Here is a 25,077-nt window from a genome sequence, read left to right as displayed (position 1 = left end):
AAATTTGCACAAAGATAGGTGGATAGAAACATAGCTAATGATTCCCTCGCAAATAAGACATGACCTATGCATGAACTATATCAAGTCTACAAAAAAAAGTCTTCCTAAAGAAGTTTTCATGACGTTTCCAAGTCTGAAAAACACAATTTTGAAATCCCCTGATACTGTATGTGCAGGTTATCCAAACGTGTACTGTGTTATACAGAGAGCTGTGCAGTACCTGTGATGGCGTGGTGAGAGAAGGCCTCCACGTAGGTCAGGTAGTTGTGGGGACAGTGTTTCTTCAGCCACTTACACACGTCCTGCTGGGTCCATAGCACCACTGGTTTGCATAAGCTGGAGAGCGTTGGGCTGGTGTGGTACACAGTGAAGGCCTCTCCCGGCTGGATCTGTGGAGTAGGGAAACATCCTTATCAGTGTATTAGTGTGCATGCTAGGTGTCTACAGTACATCTCCAGTCCATATGCTAACCAGGAAACTTTCCCACCAGGCTTTAAACTCGAAAAATGTATCTTAAATACTAAAAAGACTACAGATTGGATTAGTAGGCAAGAAGAATGTGAAAAAATGTTTTGCTTTCATATCTTCAGGGTGTACTTACAGGGTACGTTTTTCTTTGAAAGCGCTAATTAAAACAACTAGCGCTGCATGCTTCTGTGTAAACAACGCTCTTCTAATTACACGCACACTTTGTTTTGACTGCCGCAATGAGCAGAAAGATTCATCAAAACACACTTTTTATGGCTCTCTGCTGCAGATTCTTGCACAGCGGGAGCTGTGATAAAAACTTTTACTAGGATATATATCGTGACTACTACACTATAGTAAAAGATTAAAACTTACATTGTGGAAAGTGCCTTGGAACTTGGAAAATTGGAAAACATCAATAAGTCACAATGTCTTATTTCTAAGGGCTGACAAAGTTAACAAGCAAATGATGGAAATATCTCTGTAAAACCTGAAATGGGAAAAGAAAATGTAAAATTTTAATCTCAGTTGCCAGCCACTCTATATCTCCCAATAATATGTATAAGTAAGATGATATTTAAATGCTTAGTTTTTGTGATCAACGTTCTAATGAAAACAACTAATGCAATGCTATGATTCTAATGCTAATGATGGTTAAAATATATTAAAATAAACATTCCCCAAAAGCCTGATGGATTATATTTGAGACTCACATTTTAACATGATTTTTCTAAAAAAAAATGATGTATGGATAATCAAATAAACCTAACTTGCTTCAGTCCAGTAAGTGTTCATCTTGAAATATTTGTTTACTTATAAAAACCAGTAAAGATTTCACAGCTAAAACACACGTGAACCACGACCTGAAGGGGGACGTTTTTACAAAACAAAATTTGCGTATCAGATATGATACAGTAGGCTTTATAACCATTTACAGAAAAGACTACACGAGGACTGCTGCCATTATTTGGTCACACTTTAGTTTAGGGTCCAATTCTCACTATTAACTATGACTTTTGCCTCTAAACTCCTTATTACTGCTTATTAATAGTTAGTAAGGCAGTTGTTAAGTTAGGATATTGGGTAGGATGAAGGGATGTACAATATGGTCACGCAGAATAAGGCATTAATATGTACTAATAAACAGCCAATATCCTTGTAATATGCATGCTAATAAGCAACTAGTTAACAGTGAGAATTGAACCCTAAACTAAAGTGTTACCCATTATTTAATAGTTGACAAACTGAACATATTAATCTGAAAGCACTGAATTATTAAGGTGTTTGCCACATTTACTGTTGCTCTGTGAAAGTTTTGAAATCAACGCGATCGACTTTTGCTTGAGGGTGAAAAAGTTTCCCATGCAAATTTCGCAAGAATTTCTTTCGCAAGAAAACAGAAAGCTGCTTGGTTTGAAAGTGACCTCTGTGTGAGCTGTGCTTCATACTTCACTACATACTGACAACAGAACCGAAATTTCGCAATTGTGAACGCACCTGTACTATCATTCCTTCAAGAAGAAGTGTGTATTTCAAATAAAAGGACTATGGTCAGTCAGAATGATGGCAACTCTTGTAGCAAAGAAAGTATTTGTCGTCAAGAGCTGCAGGTCACACATTAATCAACACCTAATGGCAAAAGCCCATTTTCACTCAGGAAACATACAGAAAGAGACAGTTATTGACTTTAGTAGCAGACAGAACAAAACAGGGGAAAAAGAGATTGAAAAAAAAATGACTGATTCAGACATTTTCAGAGTAAGTGAAAGATGGCTCAACATACAGGTTGTGGAAAAGCCTGAAAACATGATTCAGTATAAGAAAAAGGAAAGTCAAACACAGAGACGAAGCAAATGAAAGAAAAGCATAGGCAAGAAAAGCAAGAATATAATATAAAAGAGAAGTCATCTAATCCTATGCATATTATTTCTCTGTGTAAAAGGATTCATATTTCTGCTGGTAGGTACTTTACATGAACAGGGTACAAAGGGATAGTTCACTCATAAAATGAAAAGTCTGTCATCATTAAGACCCTCATGTTGTTCCAAACTTGTTAGACTTTCTTTCTTCTATGGAACACAAAACTTGTTTGTTGTTATCTTTTGTTCATACAGTGGAAGTCAATGGGCTCCAATGTTGTTTGATTCAGAACGTTCTTCAAAATAGAAGAATGAACAGAAGAAAGAAAGGTTTGAAATGACACGAAGGTGAGTAAATGATGACATGTGACTCATATATCGGTGAACTGTCCCTTTAAATGAACATCGAAATTTTACAAATCCTGAAAAATCCTGAAAAAGAAAATCACTTGATTTACACAGACATGTACGCTATTACACCTTCATGCTAGGTTAAATTAAACTATATGTATCTTATATAACATATCTAATAGTTCTCACAGATTTATGCCTTTAATATTTAAATGTCCAAAGTGTACCATATTTATGGAAAGTGCTGGGAAATGAGAATGAGGATGAGACAGAAAGCAAAGAGGATCTGGTGAGAACCGCTTCACCATCAACACCTCCTCCTCCCTCTCGCTCCCTCTTTCCTAGCCATCCATCACCTCTATCTCTTCCAAGCCAGCCTCTGGGCATTAAACAGCCACCCTTGAACCCATGAGACCCGATTCTGTCCAGCCTGAAACATACAGTCATTAATAATACACAGGGGATTGAACCTGTGAGGAGAGGGGCGGCCCAAACTGGGCAGCCATTTTGTGAGATGAGTCTGAATGCTTCTCGCCGATGCATGATTGGAAGAATAGTCATGTCCTCCTTAGCTATACGTATGTATACACTACACTGTTCCGAAGCTGAACTTTCTATTCATCAATTGATTGATGAATCATTGATTTCATTGATCAGAAATGTTTCTTGAGCAGCAAATCAGCATATTAGAATGCTTTCTGAAGGATCATGTGACACTGAAGACTGGAGTAATGATGCTAAAAAAAATTCAGCTTTGAATAAATTACATTTACAGTTATTTTAAACTGTAATAATATTTCTCAATATTACTGTACTGTATTTTGATCAATGTCTCAGTGAGCATAAGAGATTTTTTTCAAAAAGTGTATATGCACATATAAATTATACAAATTATGAGCATATATAATATTACTGTAGTAAATATTGGGTTTAAAGTCCCCCTGTGGTGAAAATCAAATTTTTTATGTTTTTAATATGCTTTATGACAAACCATGTAAAAATGCATAAGTCACACCATTGCTGAGTATTTTCTCTTTAAAGGGTAACTCTCGCCAAAATGCAACCTAGGCTATTCTTGTTAATCTACCCGAGTCAAACATTTGTGTAAAAGCATAATTAGAATGGAAACGCCACTTTTAAGTTTGACCGTATTTTCGTTTTCGGTCAAATTGCCTTTTGAATGGGAGTGAATGGGGCACGACTATGATAGCATCAAAAATCGCTATTTTTAAAACACTGAGAAGGCTCGACACAACATGAAACTTTGCTCGAAGTATCACCAGAGGCTCTACACATGAACTCGAGCATTGAGAACTTTGTGTACACAGAGTTAACTGAAAATAAAGGTTTTGAACAACTGTTGTTGTTTCCAGCCGCCGGCATTTTGACAGTCAAAAATAGACGATCTCCGAACGCGAATGAACTGACTCTGAATTTTAGTATTGCTTCTTATATGAGGATCCTTTTTTCAAATACAAGGTCAATATTGATTTTCACTAACGACAAAACAACAGATTATCCGTGAATTTATATGGAACTATAAGCTTTAGGAGCTTTCCATCTTTACTCTCCTTCCTGTTACGTTGCACTCAGAGATCGACTATTTTTGACTGACAAAATGCCGGCGGACGGAAACACTAACTGATAAAGTGAGTCGTAAAAAAACTTTCTTTTTAGTAAACTCTGTGTACACAAACAAAGTTCTCAATGCTGGAGTTCATGTGTAGAGCCCCTGGTGACACTTCGAGCACAGTTTCATGTTGTGTCGAGCCTTCTTAGTGTTTTAAAAATAGCCATTTTTGATGCTATCATAGTCGTGCCCCATTCATTCCCATTCAAAAGGCATTTTGACCAAAAACGAAAATACGGTCAAACTTAAAAGTGGCGTTTCCATTCTAATTATGCTTTTACACAAATGTTTGACTCGGGTAGATTAACAAAAATAGCCTAGGTTGCAATTTGGCGAGAGTTACCCTTTAAAACTGCAGCAAATCAAAGACAGTCTCAAAAACTTTGAAATCGCTGGTGTTTCTGACGTCACAAACTACCTTGTAACCAATCACGTCTTGAGGGGGGCGGGCTTAGGCATATCATTAACTATGACCACTCTGAAGCAGGGGAGTCTCAAGAGAAGACAGGTTATCCCTGTATATTTTTCTGTTGATATGAAAAATCAGCTACATTTAGCAATATAGCGGGTGAATTATGTATATGATGTATATTACGATGTTATGATGACCTATGTGCGTTTCTCCACTGACGTTCTGAGTTGTTCAAAGTGTTTCTATAAGGATGCTGGTTTTAGATGTTTTAGATCTGTTTTGCATCTGTCTGACTCTGAGATGGAGAACGAGAACATGGTTTGTGTGACGTTAGCAACACATCATTAGCTGTTTGATAACGTAGTCAAGACAAAGGCTAACCATATTAATTATTCATGGATCCGCGTATACTAAATGAAGCAAGGGTGTGGAGTTCAAACTATTTTAAGGCATGAGAAAAAAAATTCACAGGAACACAACATTTAAATATGTCATTTTGCTGATCAAAGATGAGTTTTAAGGGATAAAATTATTGACTACAGGGGGACTTTAAATAGTAAAACGAAAATACAATCCCATAATACCAGAACTTTATAGTGTATGGTCTAAATTCATGGTCATTTGTTGTCATTTTTTAAGCTTGACAGGTTTAGAATGATATAAGGGTGAACTATTTCTTTCAAGTAAAGGATTGTATCAGGTTCCCGTGGGAGTTTATCAAGTCTAGTCAATACATGAGCGCTCTACTGAGTGTATCCAGTTCTGCTGGCTTATTATTTCATGCCTTTTTACTTCATATTTCCTCTAGGGCTCATGTTCTGAACCTCTACTATAAATTCTTAATAAGTGTGATTAATATGTATAGATTATTGAAGAAACATCATCAGAGTCTCATTTCAATTTCTCCTCAAAATGTCTCAGTTGGCCTCAGAATTCCTTTGTATGTTTCTTCATCCCCTTTCCGACCTCCAAAATCGTTACTTTTACTTTTTTGCCAACTTTTTTCAACTGTCCTCTAAGTCTCTTTCATTTATTCTAAATCTCTCTCTCTCTCTTCTTCCTTTACTGTCCTGTATTTCTCTCGGTCTCGCTCCTGGTCCCTTTATTCTCCCGTTGGCATATGTTCTTGATGTCCTGGCAGTGAATGTCTGATTTTACCCACTGGAGCTGAATCAGGGATAACACTTAAAGGCATTGACGGGTGACATCTCTTTAATATTCCACCGGCTCCTCCTGTCTTAGAGATCGTTTTGCTCTTACAACCTCAGATACAACCAGAGATCACAATGAGTTAGCCGGCTCAGTCTGAAGCACACAGTGAGTCTGTTAGCATGTAAATAGGTGATGTCACACTGACCTTGTTGTGCTGCTTGTTTTTTTACTTAAACATGAGATTCTGCTCGTGTTTCCAAGTGAATCCACTGCTTTCTGCCTAATGTTTTCCTGCCTGTCTCCAGCTCATTTCAATTTAGTTCAGTTCATTTCAGTTCAGCTGACCTGATATAATTTAGCTCAGTTCATTTCTATTCAGGTCAAATCAGTTAAATAGTTTATTTTAGTTCATTATAATTTATTTTATTTCAGTTTGCTTCACTTCAGTTCAATTTATTTCTATTTAGTATACAATAGTGCATGTCAGATTCAATCATAAGTCATTTTAGTTCATTTTATGTCAGTTGAGTATAATTTATTTGACTGTAGTTCAGTTCATTTCTATTGAGCTGGGTTTAGAATAATTTAGTTCCGTTCATTTCACTCCATTTCTATTCAGGTCAGTTTAATAATTTGTTCAATTAAGTTAAACTTCAAATCAGTTTATTCCTAATTAGGTCAAGTCAGTTCAATTTGTTTCACTGAATTGAATTCATCAGTTCAATTCAAAACAGTTAGGTTGAATAGTAGATCCATTAGATTTACAGTAACATAAGTAAATTTAGTTAATTTCAGTTCAGATCAGTATGTATGTGCCCGCCAGAGACTGTATAACTGCATCATTTACATATATTTTTTTACAGCCATCATTTTCCAGACTGAAAATTGATTTATTTGTTATGATTAATTTCAAGTATTTAATGTAAACTACTGTTTTTATGGTTAGAAAAGATAATTAAGGTCGTTAGTATAAATCTTCTTCTACAGGGCAAGTTTTTTTTTATCTGGAACATGTACAGTATCATGTTCAGTGGTTAATTTCTGAGTTAATTAGCTCTCTATTCATAATCTTTCTATTTTACATCCTTTAAATCTGTGTTGCTCTTCCGTTCATCCCTCTATCTGGTTATGTCGTCCTTCAACGCAAACATAATCTTTCTTACAAATAGGTAAACCTTCACTCCTGCTTGTCTCTCCATCTCGCTTTTTCTCTACAGACATCCTCCAATCCCACAATCCTTTGCGCCAGAACAGCTTACATGCATAAGAACTAACGATCCATCTCAGCCTGGTGACAACTGACTGATATGAGACTTCAGATGTGGCTTTGCATTCATTATGAGGTTTCAAAGTGTCACCACAACATCTGTTCACATATGCAGGGTGAGAAAACAAACTCACAATTCGGAATCATCTTTCTCATTTTTATCGGCATTCATTAATTCATCCGAGATTAACTAACAACTGCTTGCTGATGTGAAAAAATTGAGCTATTCAGCTTACTTATGGCAGACTGGCTAAGTTTGCTGACTTTTGGTAATCTGTGTGCTTTTCGAAATTGTTTTGTGCCGCTGATGGGGTCGGTAACCTTCACAGTAATGAGGAAACTAAACAAATCTGGAGGCCAATCTCCTCTGGCTGTCAGCCTCAGGTATCCTCATCACAGCTCTGCTTTAATGGACTAAACTCACTGCATGCTAAACAACATTTGTATGCGCTCTGGCATTGTTCCCGTGAAGGAATCAGACAGTTTACTTCTTTTCCTCTTCCCATTAATCCCATATTTAGTCTGTCTTTCTCACTCTCTCGTCCTTTTCATCTCTAATGTCATGTGCGTATAAGACTTTACACCAACAGAAATTCAACTGTACTTCAGAATCACACATTCACACAGCAAAAGCAGCCAGAAGCTATTCACTATCAATGAAAGGTGGCAATTTCTGGCAACATGACCGATAGCAACCAGAGCTTGCAAAACTTCGGGTTCTTTGCAAGCGAACACAAAGTTCCTTGGGTGAACGCGAAAGTTTTTGCAAGGGAACGCAAAGGTTTTGCAAGCGAATGCAAAGTTTCTGAGGGGAACGCAAAAGCATTGACATTTTGCCCTCCATTTTCCTTTTTTTTTCATCGCCGTGTCCCTAAAGGGGCTCAGCAAGCAAAAGCCGTCATTTCACCGTCAATGTTAACCATAGACCCAATATAGTCCGGCTATGAGTAACACACGCTTCTAGACAAAATAACCTTGAATTTGGTTACATGTCAAAAATAACTTGCGATATGTACGATATTCCATCATGTAAGCAAAGTAAACAGTGATTACAAAGTGTTTGGTTTCAATTCTTCACTCATTTCATTTCTTTGTTCTATAATTGATGACGAGTCTATTCTTGGGCTCTGGTTTAGACATCTATTAAATTTTCACTAACAGCCCAGATTTTGCCTTGTATTAGCCTAGACGTCTGGGCTGTGTTTGGACGGCTATTAGACGTCTTTTAAACGCAAAATTGCTTGCTGGGTAGCATCCACTGCTGAGGCATTATTAGGGAAAACATTCTTGTGAGATGTTGAAGATAGGGAAGATAATGTTACCACTGTTCTATTATTTGTTTCAGCCCCCGTTCAGGGAAATATTAAAGCTACACAATGTAACTTTTGGCCTTTATGTATAATATACGGGCGAATGACGCAATTTCCCATGAAATCCGTCCAGGAATATTGAAACTATAAATCATTATTATAGGTTTATTAAAGTGTATTTGGGGTAAAGCAATGACAAAGTTTGGAATATTTAATATTAATAAAAAATATCTAAAAAAGGTTTAAAAAGTGATGCGTGGAAAAGTGCAACAGAAATGATTAGCATTCTACGTGAGTTTGATTCATGCAACGATATTCAAGAGCTGTGCAGTCTAGAATTTTCATTGTAAGCTGCAAGAAAAGGGATTACTAAAAATATCTTATTTTAGTGTTAATATATTCAATTTGTGATATAGTTTGAAATACATTCAAAAGCTGTGGCCAGTGGTGCCAATAAAAATGTTCATCCAGCAGTAGGAGCGCCCACTAAAATCACATTTACAGCCACCTGGTGATGTGTGAAAACCCCATAAGGATTTAACTGCCCTCACTAAAGGCATCATTTATCTGCATTGTCTGAGTACACTGAATAACAAAACTGGGGTATAGATTTACTTACAATGCATATCATTACAATGATATGGCAAGTAACACATTAAATTAAACTTGAAATTTTGAAGTAGAAAGACTGAAATAGTATTTTCTACGATGGTCGAGAGAAATCAGCGCACTCAAGTTGGACTGCAGGTACTATGTGAATATTACAAGATTTTGCACAATTTTTTATTTGTTAATCTTTTACCAAATCCTCTCTTCTTCAGACCAGGGGCCTCATTTATAAACGTTGCGTACGCACAAAAGAAGGCGTACGCCGCTCTCTACGCAATAATTGGTATTTATAAAAAGCTAACTTGACGGGAAAATGTGCGGTCTTTCACGCACACTCTGACCCAGGCGTACGCACAAAAACGGGTGAAATGAGAAATGGCGACACCGTCGGCAGTTGGAAGAAACACGTGAAAGTGTGTGAAACTGTAGACCGTTGTGTAAAATAAACGGCAATACTGCCTCTCATAAATAACATGAAGACTTCACAAAGCAAGTCTTACAATTAACAGCCTACACGAACACCCGTTTGATCGATCTGCAGTGTAAAACAAACAAAATCAAACGAAGATTACAACAGAAATGCAAATTAACACATATTTGCTAAAAGAAAAGTGAAATATGTTCTGCAATAATATTGGCATGTTATGCAATTCATCATCATAACACATCTGTAGCTTGTCAGATGCAATCAAATGGATGGTAATAAAATGCCATGATGCCATCACAATGCGTAATGACGTGAGTGAAGTTACGTTTCTTGGTTTTCCTCTCTGTGTTTGCCATGATTTCGCAATCGATGAATATTAACTTGTGGGCGTTTCACGGACTATTTATGGGCAACTATGGGCGTGACATGAAGCCGCAAAAGCTGCGCTACATTTAGAATTGATTGTGATTTATTAAGGGAAAACTGCGTAGGATGTGCGTGCGCACGGTTTTATAAATCCGAATATTTCTGTGCGTACGCACGTCCTATGTTTCATCCGTACGCCACTTATGACGCAAATCATACGCAAAGTTTTATAAATGAGGCCCCAGATCATTTTTACCAGCTTTATTAGAAAACCAAAATCACCCCTCAAAGTTTTAAATATCTTCTGAAGAATGTGTTTCTTAATTAGCTTCAAAACGACAAAACAAGAGCATCTTGTAGTAGGTAATTAAATAAACTGCTTGTGAAACCATTCTCGTACATAGTTCATTAGTCATGGTCTTGGTCGTCCTAATTATTTCTATCCTTGACAATCTTGCCAACAGCAAACTGACACTGCTCACCTTGAAATAGCAAAGGTTTATCCCTAATCATTCCCTCACCAGTCTTCAGCCAAATACAGTAAATGAATGTTATCTTTAACACAAATCCCATCAGCAGAAGTCATTTTCATGCCAGGACTGGCCCCATGAGATAAGCCGTGTCAGAAAAAGCCACAACATAACCTCTTCCAAAGGAAATCATTTTCTATCTGGACTCTATACCCACAACCAATGCCAAGAGCAATCATGTGTAATGGAAGTTTAATCTAAGAATATGATTTGGTAATGATGGGATTAATGACCACCAAGTATTTTCAATCACGGTGTCATAATGTCATTGGAGAATGGGCTTGTGAGACAGCCAATTAGAGAGCAGGACAGCTTGACTTCTGCTACATGATTACACAACATTCTTCATAATACCAGGTTGTGTGTCTCAGATGGCTGTAGGTGATATGATATAATAGTAGCATATTAATTGTTATTTATGGATGTTAAAAGAATAATTACTTTTTCTAACTTAGAACATCATGAAAGAAATTTTTTGACAAAGAGCTCAAACTGAGTACAAACTGTCTTTAAGTGCAAGTGCAATTACCTATGGGATGTATGGGTAACATTTTATGACTCAAATTCCTCATTATGTTTCAATCTGATATAGTTTACACTATATGTCTTTTCAGTGTTAACACGTAGTTCTTTAGCTAGCGTTAGCATCAATGTTCTTTGTGTATTTTTTAAGTATCAATGGTGTTAGACCAGGGATGGGAAAGTCGGTCCTGGAGGGACACTGTCCTGCAGAGTTCAGCTCCAACCCTAATGAAACTCACCTGTCTGTAGCCTTCTAGTAATCCTGAGGACATTGATTAGGTTTGTTTGATTAGGTTTGGAGCTGAACTCTGCAAGACAGTGTCCCTCCAGGACCGAGTTTGCCTATTCCTGTACTGCCATATATTGACGTGGATCAGCATGATCGTCTCTGAGTTTTAGAGAGCAGTCTACACAATAATTAATTCCCTTACCTGGCCAACAAAACTACTGGTCTTTATGCTCGTTTTTTTGTCTTCGGTTGTACAGGTGATGATTTTTCTGTTGTCTCCACTGGTAAAGCACGATAATTAGTGGCTGTTGTTTAATTTTCGCTCTTTGTGTCACCGAACAGCGCTATGCTACATTCAGACGTAGCTGCTGCCATCTTACACCAACTGAATGCACATTATCCCTTACTAATCTTCCCACTTATTACACTGCTACTGACAAAATAAATAAATATGTGGACATATTGATTTGAGCTGATACAACTGATAACGGAGACTCAAGATGTATTGCATATAAACCAAGAATCTGTGGTGTGATGTGAGAGATATTAAAGGAACACTCCACCGTTTTTTGAAATAGGGCTTATTCACCGTCTTTCCTACATTTAGATAGGTGGGCAAACGCATTTTTGTCTCAGTGCAGGCGTTGTTTTAGTTTGGAAGCGCCACCGCTAGCTTAGCTTAGCATAATGAATGGAATCCTTTGCAGATATTGACTTGGGACTATATTGGGGTGAAGCACAGGCGAAGCACTGCTACTTGGGCGCAGAGATATCACACTCACCACCAGTTCGTGTTGGCTCTCATCCTAACGTCCTTAGGCTGTTGAGCGATCGCAACCTCCTCCTCCTGTCGTTCTATTTCCAAAGCACGCAGCTCCTCTTCTGAAAACTCTGGTTCATAGAGGTATGGTTCTGGCTCTTGACTGTCTGAGAAGTCACCCTCCTCGTCCCTCACAAAATCCGCCATGTTCATCGCCATTCACTATGTCTACTGTAGGAAAAATAGCCGGCTGCTATTCACGCTGGTATGTTGATGGAAGTTGGGGGATTTCAGGTGTTGTATGATATCTCTGCGCCCAAGTAGCAGTGCTTCGCCTGTGCCCAATATAGTCCCAAGTCAATATCTGCCTAGGAAATCGCCTAGTCTTAATCTGCATTGCTATACGTACTCATTGTGAATACGCAGGCCCCAAGAAGTAATTCGTTTTTTTGTTTGTTTTTTTTATCACTTTTACTCATGACATGCTAGCTGGCAACAAAGGATTCCATTCATTATGCTAAGCTAAGCTATCGGCGGCACTGCCAAACTAAAACAAATCATGCACTGAGATGTGTTTGCCCACCTATCTAAATGTAGGAAAGACGGTGAATAAGCCCTATTTCATCTGGATGGTCTGATATGCAGCATTGCCATGAATGACCAAGAATATTAGAAAATATCAGATCGCTAAATGTTGTGATTGGCCAATCAGGGTCAGGCAAAGAACTGTGTAATAACCAATGTGAAATATTTTCTCCTATTTTCACTTAAAATGCAAAGAAATCAATTCCAGGGCAAATTTCCTGTTTTTCGTCAAACTCAACAGTCCTCTGAGAAATCTAATCCCGTCTGAATGTGAATGTCTGTGGTATGCAACCACTAACGCTTCTCCTCATGTGTTTTCTGACCTACCTGTGCTACCGTTTGCGCACAAATCTCCTGCATGCTTCCATTTCATTTCAATATGGATGGTATACAACGAAAAAATTTAACTATAAAATTAATAAATAGAGCCAAATTGTGGACACTGCGAAGGCTGCACATTTTAATATCAATGTCATGTACAGTACGACACATGTCTAGATTTCTCTGCTCTTCTCTACTAAAAACTGAAGCTGTCCTCTATCCACCAGTATTGCAATAAAATGCATTACAAATACAATAACAATATGTTCAGATTTTAAAAATTGTGTAGTGTATTCCAGCCTTTGGGCCCAGTCTGTCAATAACACTGTTTAGTTTCGGTATCTATGTAGTCCCTCCTTCTGAAACATGCAATGTGCTCTGATTGGTCGGCTAGATCAGTGTGTGTTGTGATTGGTCAACTGCGTTGCCTGTTTTAGAAATGGGAGTTAAGAAACAGTGCTAACTGATATAGAGAATAACTCCATTTGGAGTGACTTTTTCAGGCTCAAACAGCAACATTACACACTAAAGAAAGTTGAAAACGTAAAAAAACATAATAGGTCCTCTTTAAGCAAAATTGGGGTGTGATAAAACCTTCTGCAGAAACAGAGTTTAAGATAAATTTTGCTCTTTATTCTAGTTGCCATAACCTTGAATTTCAACAGTTAGCTATAAGCCTGTGTGTTTGAATACATGCCAGTGACCTTCTCCAATTCACATACACACAAGTGCACACACACACGCACGCACGCACACACACATCCAGCAGCCCTCATGCAATACTGAGCTCATCTGAGCCAATCCTGAGACCAGGACAGATGCATAAAATCTGTTCTATTTAAAGTGATTCTCAACACCACAGCAGCTTCATTTACACACACATCTCCTCACAGTTCACTGTCAGTGTCAACCGGGAAAAAAAGATGTTTATCATATAATAACCACACGCTACTGTCAGCCACTAAGCCTTTGTTTTAAGGTGACACATTACAGAAGGATATTTTCCCAATTCACGCAATTCAAATCAATTATTCGCAACATAACAGACAGAGCGTAAAGAAACGTGCTTATCAAATCTGGTAGTTAAAATCATAGGTGAAAATATTTTTTTTATGAAATAATTATGGGCCTCAAGGTTGATGCATACAAAGAGGGACTAATTAATTTCAAGTACGCCTCTCATTTGTCACTGGTAATAGAAAAACATGCGTATTATGAGACACTTCAGATCAAGCTTAGCCTGATTCTTGGCTAATGGTTCTTATAATGAGATGCTATAATATCCAGACATCAGAGGTGCATTTTCCTCATCATGACAGGTGGAGTATGAGCCTGTTATGATGGTTTAGGTGTGCAGTGGGTAAGAAGGGCTAGCACTGACAAATAGATCAGAGGAGAAGTTTACACACTGCAAATATCATGAAGCCAATGCTGTAAACAAGCAAACGTCTGCATGACCTTCAGAGCTTTGTCCTTGTAAAAGTTAGAAAGAAATACAACTGTTGGCATTGGCAACCATTAAAGGAGAACTCCGGTCAATTTTAACATTGAGCTCATTTTTTTGTACATTTGGAGTGCTGTCAATACAGAGAACAACGACAAAAATCGGTGTTGCCTACACCGTGTTATCCTCTTTTTAAAATCTGCACCCTGTTGACTTCAATGGGGCAATATTTAAACCTGCTTTTAGCCTCTTAACATCCTTGATGTGTCATTACAAGTGCCCAGGTCATGTGAGTGATTCCTTCGGAGTTAGGGATGGGTATCGTTAAGGTTTTAACGGTATTACTACTCTTACCGATACTCCTTATCGATCCGGTACTTTAACGGTATTCTTATCGGTTCTTTTTGTTATATTAAAAAAAAGGGGGAAAAATAATTTAGAATAGAATTAATATTGCTTTATATTTTGAAATGTAAAATAAATATCTTCAGCAAAAGAAAAAGCAATGCTTTAACAAAACAAATAAAACATGTAGGCTATGTTATGCAGAAGGGTGCAGGCTTTTGTGCTTTATATTCAGAAGACATAGGACACCAAAAACAAAGTACAAACACATGGTCAAACAAAAAAAAGTATACAATAAAACAAATATACAAATTATATACCCAGTGCTTTAATTTCAGTAATGTCTACTGACGTTACTGTTCCGGAGTAATATGGGCTAAAAAGACATCTAATAAAGTCAGATGTAAAATAACACTGCATAGTTTATCATAGATAGATTAAAGCCAAAATTATTCATTCAAGAGCTGCGACTGATTTTGCGACTGACTGACCTGCAATCGTCAGCAGGTTTATTAGACTGCTGCCTCTTTAAGACCAAATGCAGATCTAATCATTATTACGCATCATATTTTCTCCCAGCTATTTACGCCCATTTAAGACATAAACTGTATTTAAGTGAATAAACTGTTTACGTGAATCTCCAAGACGGCCATTTTGACATATTTTTGTGTATATTTGATCGTTTAGATGCGCACACGAAGCCCAAAATATACGTAGCTTGTCTCGTTGTGGTGTGTTTCGGCTTGACAGAATGCGGCTTTAGTTTTTAACGGTTATATCTCAAATATCTTCCTTTTTATAATCATTGGAAGCCAAAATCTAAATCTAAAATAAAATTAGTTTAATATCAAAGATCTAAAGTGTAACCGTTTGAATGTTTAGTTCTGTACTCGTCACTCAATAAGCAGGGCTGTTGTGTTGTGCGCGCCATGTCACCGTGTGAAAGATCGCTCGCGCTCTCTCTCTCTCTCTCGCTCTCTCTCTCTCTCTTTAGCAAAAATGCATCACAGACATATGGTTCAATATTATTATATATAGAAGTGGCTGGCGAGATTAAATTTGCAAGATAATAATTTCTTAATAGCAATAATAAATAGCACGTGTACTTTCTTAATTTCTCCAGTACCGACAGCAGAACCGATAACGTCCGAGCTTACGCGGGTCAATCTGACTGCAGTAGATGTGGACTTCGACCGAAAACAGGAAGTAAATACAGGTATGAGCGCTGGCTAAATAAATATAATTTTTATTCATATCTTTCACATCTACTGCAGTCAGATTCACCCGCGTTCACTCTAAAGGAATCACTCACATGACCTGTGCACTTGTAATGACACATCAAGGATGTTAAGAGGCTAAAAGCAGGTTTAAATATTGCCCCATTGAAGTCAACAGGGTGCAAATTTTAAAAAGAGGATAACACGGTGTAGGCAACACCGATTTTTGTCGTTGTTCTCTGTATTAACAGCACTCCAAATGTACAAAAAAATGAGCTCAATGTAAAAATTGACTGGAGTTCTCCTTTAACGGTATAAAGAAGTTAAAAACATGTTCATTGAAATTGAGGCAAATCTGAGCACATTGGTGAGATCTCTTCTGAAACTCCAAAGGAAACAGTTAAAGGGGTCATGAGATGAGAAATTAAACTGGCCCTGATCTTTTGACATATAACAGGTCTTTGTACCATTAAAACATCCTTTAAGTTTCATAGCTTAAAATGTCCTCTTCATTATAAACAAAGCATTTATTTAATCAAGCGGCTCGTTTTGACATTGCAGGATTTGTGATGTCACACTGGCAAATATATTTGCATATGACCGCCTCCAGAGCAAGACATCGATGAATAGTTTTACATTATCGCACCATAGGCTCCGCCCACTTGTATTTAGTCACTTAACGGCTGATATTTGCTTTCACTGGATGTGAACATCATGTCGTGACAAAAGCAAATTAGAGCCCATTATAATGACTGACGCTGTCTACACTGGATACAGTATACAGATGTGCACAGATTTCTGACATACTTCGCTTTGACTGTTTGTGTCTCTGTACAGACTTCAGAAGGATCCCAGTGTCTGAAACAAGTGGTTTATTTTAATGGCGTAATGGATCGTGTCGGAGGATTTTATGATTGTTCGGAGCATTTGACTGCAGATTGTTTTGTAAACTAGGCTCAGTGTAATGGAGAGTTCGCAAAGAAACTTTTGTAGATAGTTGAAGCAGTCAGCGGTATTGGATCTGACAGCAGTCACATCACAAACCTTAAGTAAATGATTTCATAAAGCTATGTCTGAAAATGACGGTTTTATACAGATAATGTTCAAAACACTTACTTGCGTCGAATAACGAGTGGGCGTTGATACTGTTTTCAATGCAGTGACGTTAGCCAATCATAACAGTGACGTTTACTGACAAGCCTTAAAGGAGCCGCTCCTTAAAAACTGATCATTTCAGACAGAGGGTCAGAATGAGAGTTGAAAATAATCGGTTTTCCGCATATATATTTGTTTTCTTTTTTTTGTGCAAAAGCTTTACTAATATTATAAGTATACCTCAAGGAACATATTAAAATAATAAAAGAAAATCCATGTCATGACCCCTTTAAGATGGTAATGAGATGTCATTAGTGACTTTCTCTCCTGTGGGGAGTGTGGTTGTGTACCTGTATTCCTTCTGTGCCGGGCTGCTGTAGCAGTTTGACCGTCCTCCTCGTCACCCTCTGCCCGCGTCCTTCATGCCAGGTAAGGTTGCCCCCGGCCCTGCGTGGCAGCTGATAGTTCAGCTCCTCTGCGGAGACTGTGTGGTCCAGCGCAGCCCGACAGAAGCTGAAGCTGGACGCAGCTGTGGAGGACAGACGAAGAGAGATGTTGAGCACATCCCGCCATCTCATACACGGATCACTGTCATCGTTACAGGAAGCTCCATGAATTCATTATTATGTCAATCACAGGTCATTGTGTACTTTCAACCTCACAAACAAACTCAAAGTCCTTTATGTGAAATCAAAAATTAAGGTTTTAGCCACATTTAAAATGTAGTGTTAAACCAGAATGGGGGAAATATATTACTTTTGCATCACTAAAATACTAATACTAACTATACTATACACTACCATTTGAAAGTTTTTTTAAAATACTTTTATTCAGCAAAACATAAAATTGATCAAAAGTGACGAAGTAATTACAAAAAGAATCAAAGAATCCTGGGGGGGGGGGGAGGGGGGGTTATTACGGTTTACACAAAAATATGCAGAAATAAGCAGCACAGCTGTTTTCAACATTGATAATAATCAGAAATGTGAAATAATTCAGCTTTGCATCACAGGAATAAATTACATTTTAAAATATACTCACATAGAAACATTTATTTAAAATTGTAATAATGTTTCAAAGAGACGTGAATAATGCAGGCAAATAATTATTATTTATATGACAGTTAATTGCCAGTCAAACATTTATCATTATCATTATCATTTTATCATTAATATTCACACAGTTTTCCAGCACTTACTGAAAGTGATCAATATAGAGATTCAGAATAACAAACAAGACTCAACAAATACTGCACTTTACAGTGTACGCAGACAAACACACACAGACCCGTTTAACTAGTAAATTAGTCTAGTTTTCTAAGCATATGGCACATGTATGATTCAGTGCCTGGCAACCCAACATGCCTAATCAGCAAACATGTGCTCGAAGTCCAGAAAAATAGAAGAATAGACATTAATTCTTCCTCTAAGTGGCCATTGAGGGACAATCTTTAACCCCACCAGATACAGGAGACGGGTAAGGTGTTTCAGGTCATGGACCCGCTGAGCAGTGTGTGTGTGTGTGTGTGTGTGTGTGTGTGTGTGTGTGTATAAATGCAAATGAAGCACATCAGTATGTCAGTGTCTCTGTGTGTGTGTGTGTGTGTGTGTGTGTGTGTGTGTGTGTGTGTGTGTGTGTGTGTGTGTGTGTGTGTGTGTGTGTGTGTGTAAAAATGCAAATGAAGCACATCAGTATGTCAGTGTCTGTTTGTGATGCCACAACATAATTATCATATACAGGCTCTTCCATGCATACAAAGTATCAGAAGCCACCCACTGTGTAATACTATTAACTTAAAAAAAAAAAAAAAAAAAAAAGTGTCTTATGAAGCAGTATGTACTATGCAGTATGCAAAAGAAAACATTTCAAACAGTTGCATGCTTCATTGTTGTCACAAAACCTTATCAAATAAGTTGTCATCTTGGAAATAACATTGGTTATTTTGCAGTGAATAAATGGATTTTAAGTTTCTTTTAAAAAAGATCAAATAATCACACTGGAAATAGAAGGTCATGTATTCTGCTCATTTAGGCAAATATAAAACCAATGTAAAAACAAAAATTATTGTAGTATGTTTTACAATATTCAAACTTCACTCTCTATTTCAAAATTTCAAGTTTAATTCATTGTGTTACATGCATTTTCTTTGAAATTATTTGCGAAAAATTTACTTGCAATTTCTAAGTGACTGTTATACCATTATTCAGAAGTCTAATATTATGTAAAACATCTAAGTGCATTAGGATAAAGAATCTCAGGTGAAAAATGTGCTTACTTGTCATCAAAAATAACATGGCAATGCAACATAACTTAGTCGCAAAGAAACAGAAGTAGTGACAGATCTTTTGTTCCATTAAACATGAGTGGATGAATCATTCACAATAAGATCTTCAACATGCATTTACAAAACCATTAGGATGAATTTTCATTTCATGCCGACTTTATTGGTAATAAAAAATAAGAAGCGGTAACACTTTATGTTAAGGTGTCCTTGTTACAGTGTAATTATACTGAGTAATATTAATTAACAACATGTACTTGCATGCGCAGAAGGCGCTCCTCTTTCTTAGATCCAACTAAATTGAGTTGATTAAACTTAAATAAATTTAATAGATGACACTATTTAAATATTTTATGCTAGACTCATAATCCTAATTAGATGTTTGATTAGAGGGTTAGTGTTAGGGTTAATTGTATGTAATTATGCATCATTTACTGTTATTAGGTACGTTACATACAGTATGTAACAGAGACACTGTAAAATAAAGTGTTACCAAAGTTGCTTGCTTAAAGGTGCTCTAAGCGATGTCACGCGTTTTTTAGGCCAAAACATTTTTTGTCACACACAGCAAACATCTTCTCACTATCCGCTAGCTGCCTGTCCCCCTGAACACACTGTAAAGAAACGCGTTCTCTCTAGACACCACAGGCTCCACAAACAGCAAGAAAAACAAACTGGGCTCACCCGCACCACGAAGCAACAAACAGTGCTCCAGCCAATCACTGGCAAGTATTTGAGGGTGGGGTTTGGGGGGTTAGTGCGCGTACACATGAAGGGGGTGTGGAAGAGAGAGAAGCATGAAGAGGGAAGTTTGAATTATTACCGACACACGACCAAAGAGACGACGTTCTGATGAACAAATTGCAAAGAAGAGGGACAAGGACAAGAATAAGGAACGCGCGAAGTACCGAATTTACATCGGAAAAACCTTCGAAAGGTGGCGAGAACTCCGCCGGCAGAACGGCTTCCAATCCGACATTCAGTTGCTCTGTTTTTGCTGGACAGGTAAATCCATTTTTCTTTCTAAACTGACGTTCATGTTCGCCAAACCAACACAAGGATGTAATTAGCTAGAACTATGCAGTCACCGTTAACTTTGGTGAATACAACATGTTTCTAGCAGCTAGCGATCAATCTCTATTGTAAATGATCAAGCAAATTCACAGTAGGGCGACAATTTATGTGAATGATTGTTTTCACCCACTGTTTGTTATGAATTTGAATGTTCATTTATAGGCTATTGACAACTTTGACTAAATTTGTTTACGCCGCCGCCGTTGTTTATGCTCACTGGGAAACGCGAAGCTAACGTTTATCATGCTATTATTGCGTCCTTGTATGGGAGCTATAGTTGTAACCGTTTAAGTTGAAACGATTTTAAGATAATGTTTCTCTTTTTCTGCATTCTGTTCTGCAATATATAAAAGCATTTATCTAACTTGGTGACATTATACATTGAATGAAGTATCAGTAAAACTTAACTTTGTTTGTAGTGACTACTTTGACTTTCCTTTATGCCGGAAGGGAGGGGAGGAGGGAGGAGACGGGATGAGGAGGAGGGAGGGTCTAGCTAGCCTCCGTTTTGTTTGACAACAATTCGAACGTCAACAAGAAGTTACGTCTCCCGGGATCGCTTAGAGCACCTTTAATAGACATTTCCTTCTGTTTAAATAAAGCTTAATTCAGCAGAAATAGTACAAGTAGTTTAGTAGTATACTATTCAGAATATAGTTAATTCTCTCACTTTTCCCTTTCTGCCATTCACACTCCTGAGCTGCTTTATCCAAACACACAACTGCAAATTAAAATAAATAAAAAACTACAGGTGTGCTTGTAAAGGCCGTTGGTCTTTCTTTCTTTTTTTCTGACCCCTGGCTATCTCTCTCTCTCTTTCTGTGTACCTACCTCTCCCAGTTGGCTTTCTTATGTAAGCTCTTTTTTTTCCAGCATAGCTAATGTGATCAGTGCTACGAGAGCACTTGGTAAGTACAAAATATTTAATGAAGGGTAAAAGATGCTACCAGCGCATATCAGCACGTAAGAGATTAAAAAACAAGTCAGTGAGGAAGAGAAAGAGGGAGCGAGAGATCAAAAGGGAGGAAAGACTGTAAATAATACATTAATGGCCATTCACAAAAACTCACAAAGGGCTGAGGTAGCCCTACACAGCTTGGAAAAAGTTTTGTTTGTCTGGTTAAGCTGGTCTCAAAGCTCTTTGCATAGAGTCTCATTGCGTGAAGAGCTCGAGCCCATTGTGTTTCAAACAGTGCTGCGGTCGCCGGTACCTCTGTGTTAACCGAAGGGCTATGAAAGCGACTGTGGGAAAATGGAAACTCTGGGAAAAACTGGTTTAGAAGATGCTGACAGCTAAAACAAAAGTGTTTCCACCTATCAAAACCACCCCAAAGGGCAGGTCAAGTTCATAGTGTAATCATGGGGTGATGGGAAAGAGGGATCGTGGAGCAGGAGTCAGGGTTCAGTGATGCGTTTCCTGTGTCTGCTTTTCTCATTGCTCTCTCTCTCTCTCTCGGGCAGTCAGGAAACGAATTACTGCCAATCAAATCCGTGTGAGGCAAAAAATTTGAGCTCTCTACACACTGAGATGGATAAGAAACACATCCCATCAGTCAAAGAAAGGGGTGTGGTTAAAGACTGTACAGCATCTGTCAGTCATCCATAGGGGGTTGCGGCTAAGAGTTATATTTTCTCTGGATATCCTGCACAATCTACCCATCTGTCCAAATCTCTGTCAGCATTTCAATCAGAGAATACAAACTCCCACTTGGTATCCCAGAAGGAGACACTGGCTGCGAAAAACTGTAGGCGAAAAACAGTACACCAAAAGAGTAGGCGAAAATTACCCGGATTGTGACTGATCTGAAACAATCTACATAGGCGGTTATGTTCTGGAATGAATCACTGTTTTAAATGAATCGGTTAAAAGAATAATTCAATGACTCGCCCATGAACACACGCTGGCTGTATTTAAAATCACCTCATTCAATATTCCCAACATTACTCCACTGAAATAGAGTGAATGAAAATGAGTGAGTGAATTCAGACACTGCGTGTATAGGGGGCAACTAAACCAATGAATTCAGAAAATCATACTAGCATACTAATCTTACCATTTTTACCACATCTTTCTATGGCAGAGAAAGAAAGAGTATTATGCTAATATGTGATTCCGAATTCCCAATTGACTCAAATTGAATCAGTATTTTTGAACTATTTGGTTGAGTGATTGATTCAATGACAGTCGACAAGACAGTTCCTTGTCGACACCTACTGGTGCAACGATGTAACTTAAAGCAGTCACTAAAAAATTCCCACCGCTAATACACTTTCAGCCATTCACATTTGATTTATAAATATATTATGAATATTTATTACATGGCTTGGTTGAATTCTAATGTAGAATACGGTCTGTTATTTCTTGTTATACCATGGTCTGGGTGAATACTCGATTCTGATTGGCTGCAGGGTGTCCATTAAAAAGTGATAGAGGAAACCTAGTAAAGGAGTTCTGGTGAAACTGACTGTTTACCGTTCGAAATTAATAAATAAATGCGCTGGCTACATCAGCTGTGAGTAACCATAGCAACAGGCAGTCAAAGTATCCGTTTACAATTTATTGTATTGTATCTAAACAAAACTGAAGGGTTCTACGAGCTGAGCAGACTATAAATATCTCTAAAACCAAGTTATTGTTTGTAAAAACTTTAGATTTCAATTGTAAAACTAATTAAAATATAAACTAATGTTTTAAAAATGGGTTATTTGGCAAGTGACCATGATATAAGCGGGTTAATGCCCTTCGAAGTGTAATACCTGACAATGGACACCTCGTCGGGCATTAATCCTTACATAACAGACCGCTGCGAAGTATAACACACCGTTGCCATGAAAAACAGAGCGTTGCTATGGACGCAGGATTCTAACCGTAGAGACGGAACGGACTATTTTCTTTAGCGGAAGCAATACAATCGTTTTGTGTCAAATTATTGATTTATTTGGTGGGTAGCCATGTAATAAGCGGGATAATGTAGAGCGAGGCGGTTGTTATAGCGAATACAACCCCTTCAGGCTGATTCAAGACAATGATTCAGGTCCCGATCAGCCTGTCGGAGTTGTATTCGCTATAACAACCGCCTCGCTCTACATTATTTCTTACATACATAATAACCTGTGTTTCCTGGACTATGCAGTTTGAACTATAGGTTTGCAAATACATGCAATACCAAGATCACATTGTTGATTTTGGCAAATCTTTAGCAAGAAATAAGTCAGATGAGGCATTCTCTGGACAACTGATGACTTTGATACAATGACACTGTGTCTCTTTGTCTTTAAGACTATATGTAGATAATGCCGTGGAGACAGTCTGGTGTAATTTTAGGAAGCAAGATTATTTCTGACCCTTCAGAATGTGAACTTGTCCAGAACTGATCTTCAAGTCCTTCAGTGTGAAGAAGACAAAAGGCGTTCTCGACACCACCATCAGAAGAGGGGAGGGGAGGAGACAGAACGGAGAGGTCAAATGTGGACAAAAGTCTGAATATTTTCATTAAATATTCTGGGAGGGAGATGTACAAAGCTCTTTGAGTGCTGATGCAATGCACTAAACCGCTTAGATACATGTAATAGAAGACAAAGAAAGAGAGAGAGATGGAAACAGGAGCAAGGACCGGTAAGTAAATGCAAAGAGAGAGAGAGAGAGAGAGAGAGAGAGAGAGAGAGAGAGAGAGAGAGAGAGAGAGAGAGAGAGAGAGAGAGAGAGAGAGAGAGAGAGAGAGAGAGAGAGAGAGAGAGAGAGAGAGAGAGAGAGAGAGAGAGCTGGGATCCAATAGCAAATGCTTTGACCCTGAAAAAAGAGCCACTCTCCTGCCTGATATGATTGATGGAATGGCTTAGATCTTCTCCTGCCACCTTGGAAGAAGACTAATCATGAAAGTTTCCAAACTTCATTTGACATTTCCTTTCTTTTTTAACAGTCATTAGCAAGCAATTACCCTGTGGTTTAGTGTGGCTTGTGGGAAGGTCATACAGAGCCAAAGCCCAAGGTAAATTACCACAGCACTTTTGGAAAAACTTATTCTTTCCTAAAGAAGAAAGTCCTCTTATGAGCTGAATGAACTTTCCCAGAGGCTCCAAGACTCCTTCACCTGTCAACCAAGCTGGCATCTAAGGCACTTGCACTACCTTCATCCCCTCAAAAATGGCACTTTCTTCCTGAAGAACTGGACAGAAGACTAAAATAAATACTTAACATGAAAAAAGAACACTTTAACAAATTATAAATTAATTGTTTTTTTTTGCATATGCACTATGTAAAGGTTTATAAATCTTTATTATTGCTATTTTTTTTTTGCATAAAATAATACTTTATTATTACTATTTTATATTTTAGAATAATAGTAATGTCATTAAAACTTTGAAATATCCAAATGCAAGTATAAAATAAAATAATAAAATACAAATTGTCACCCTTTGTCTATATTATGCCAAAACATGAGAAACAAATTCAGTGTTTTTATTTTTATGTTTGTGAAAGAAGTCTTGTGTACTCATAAGGCTGAGTAAATAATTTATTTGATCAAAAATACAGTAAAAACAGTAATATTGTGAAATATTATTTCAACCTAAAATAACTGTTTTCTGTTTTTTTTAAATGTAATTTATTCCTGTGATCAAAGCTGAATTTTCAGCATCATTACTCCAGTCTTCAGTGTCACATGATCCTTCAGAAATCACTCTAATATGATTATCTGATGAAACACAAACATTTCTGATTATTATCAATAATGCTTAATATGTTTGTGGAAACCATGATAATTGATCATTTCTATGATGAATATAACTTCTTAGAAAAATCTTTTGTAACATTACATTACTGT

At 37.6% G+C, this 25,077-nt stretch overlaps 1 protein-coding gene across 3 annotated transcripts in view; it reads right to left on the bottom strand.

Moving 5' to 3' along the window:
- Positions 1-25,077, bottom strand: part of samd10b (sterile alpha motif domain containing 10b) — a 78,273-nt gene that overhangs the window by 28,994 nt on the left and 24,202 nt on the right. For all 3 annotated transcript variants that reach the window (XM_079849839.1, XM_079849840.1, XM_079849838.1), the window contains 2 exons: positions 17,250-17,428; positions 221-389 (listed from right to left, as the gene is read on the bottom strand). In XM_079849839.1, coding sequence (XP_079705965.1) covers positions 221-389; positions 17,250-17,428 — 348 coding nt within the window. The remainder of the gene's footprint in view (positions 1-220; positions 390-17,249; positions 17,429-25,077) is intronic.

The sequence above is a fragment of the Squalius cephalus genome (assembly GCF_949319135.1).
Source record: "Squalius cephalus genome assembly, chromosome: 18".
Classification (NCBI taxonomy): Eukaryota; Metazoa; Chordata; class Actinopteri; order Cypriniformes; family Leuciscidae; genus Squalius; species Squalius cephalus.
This window is presented reverse-complemented; position numbering and strand designations above follow the sequence as displayed.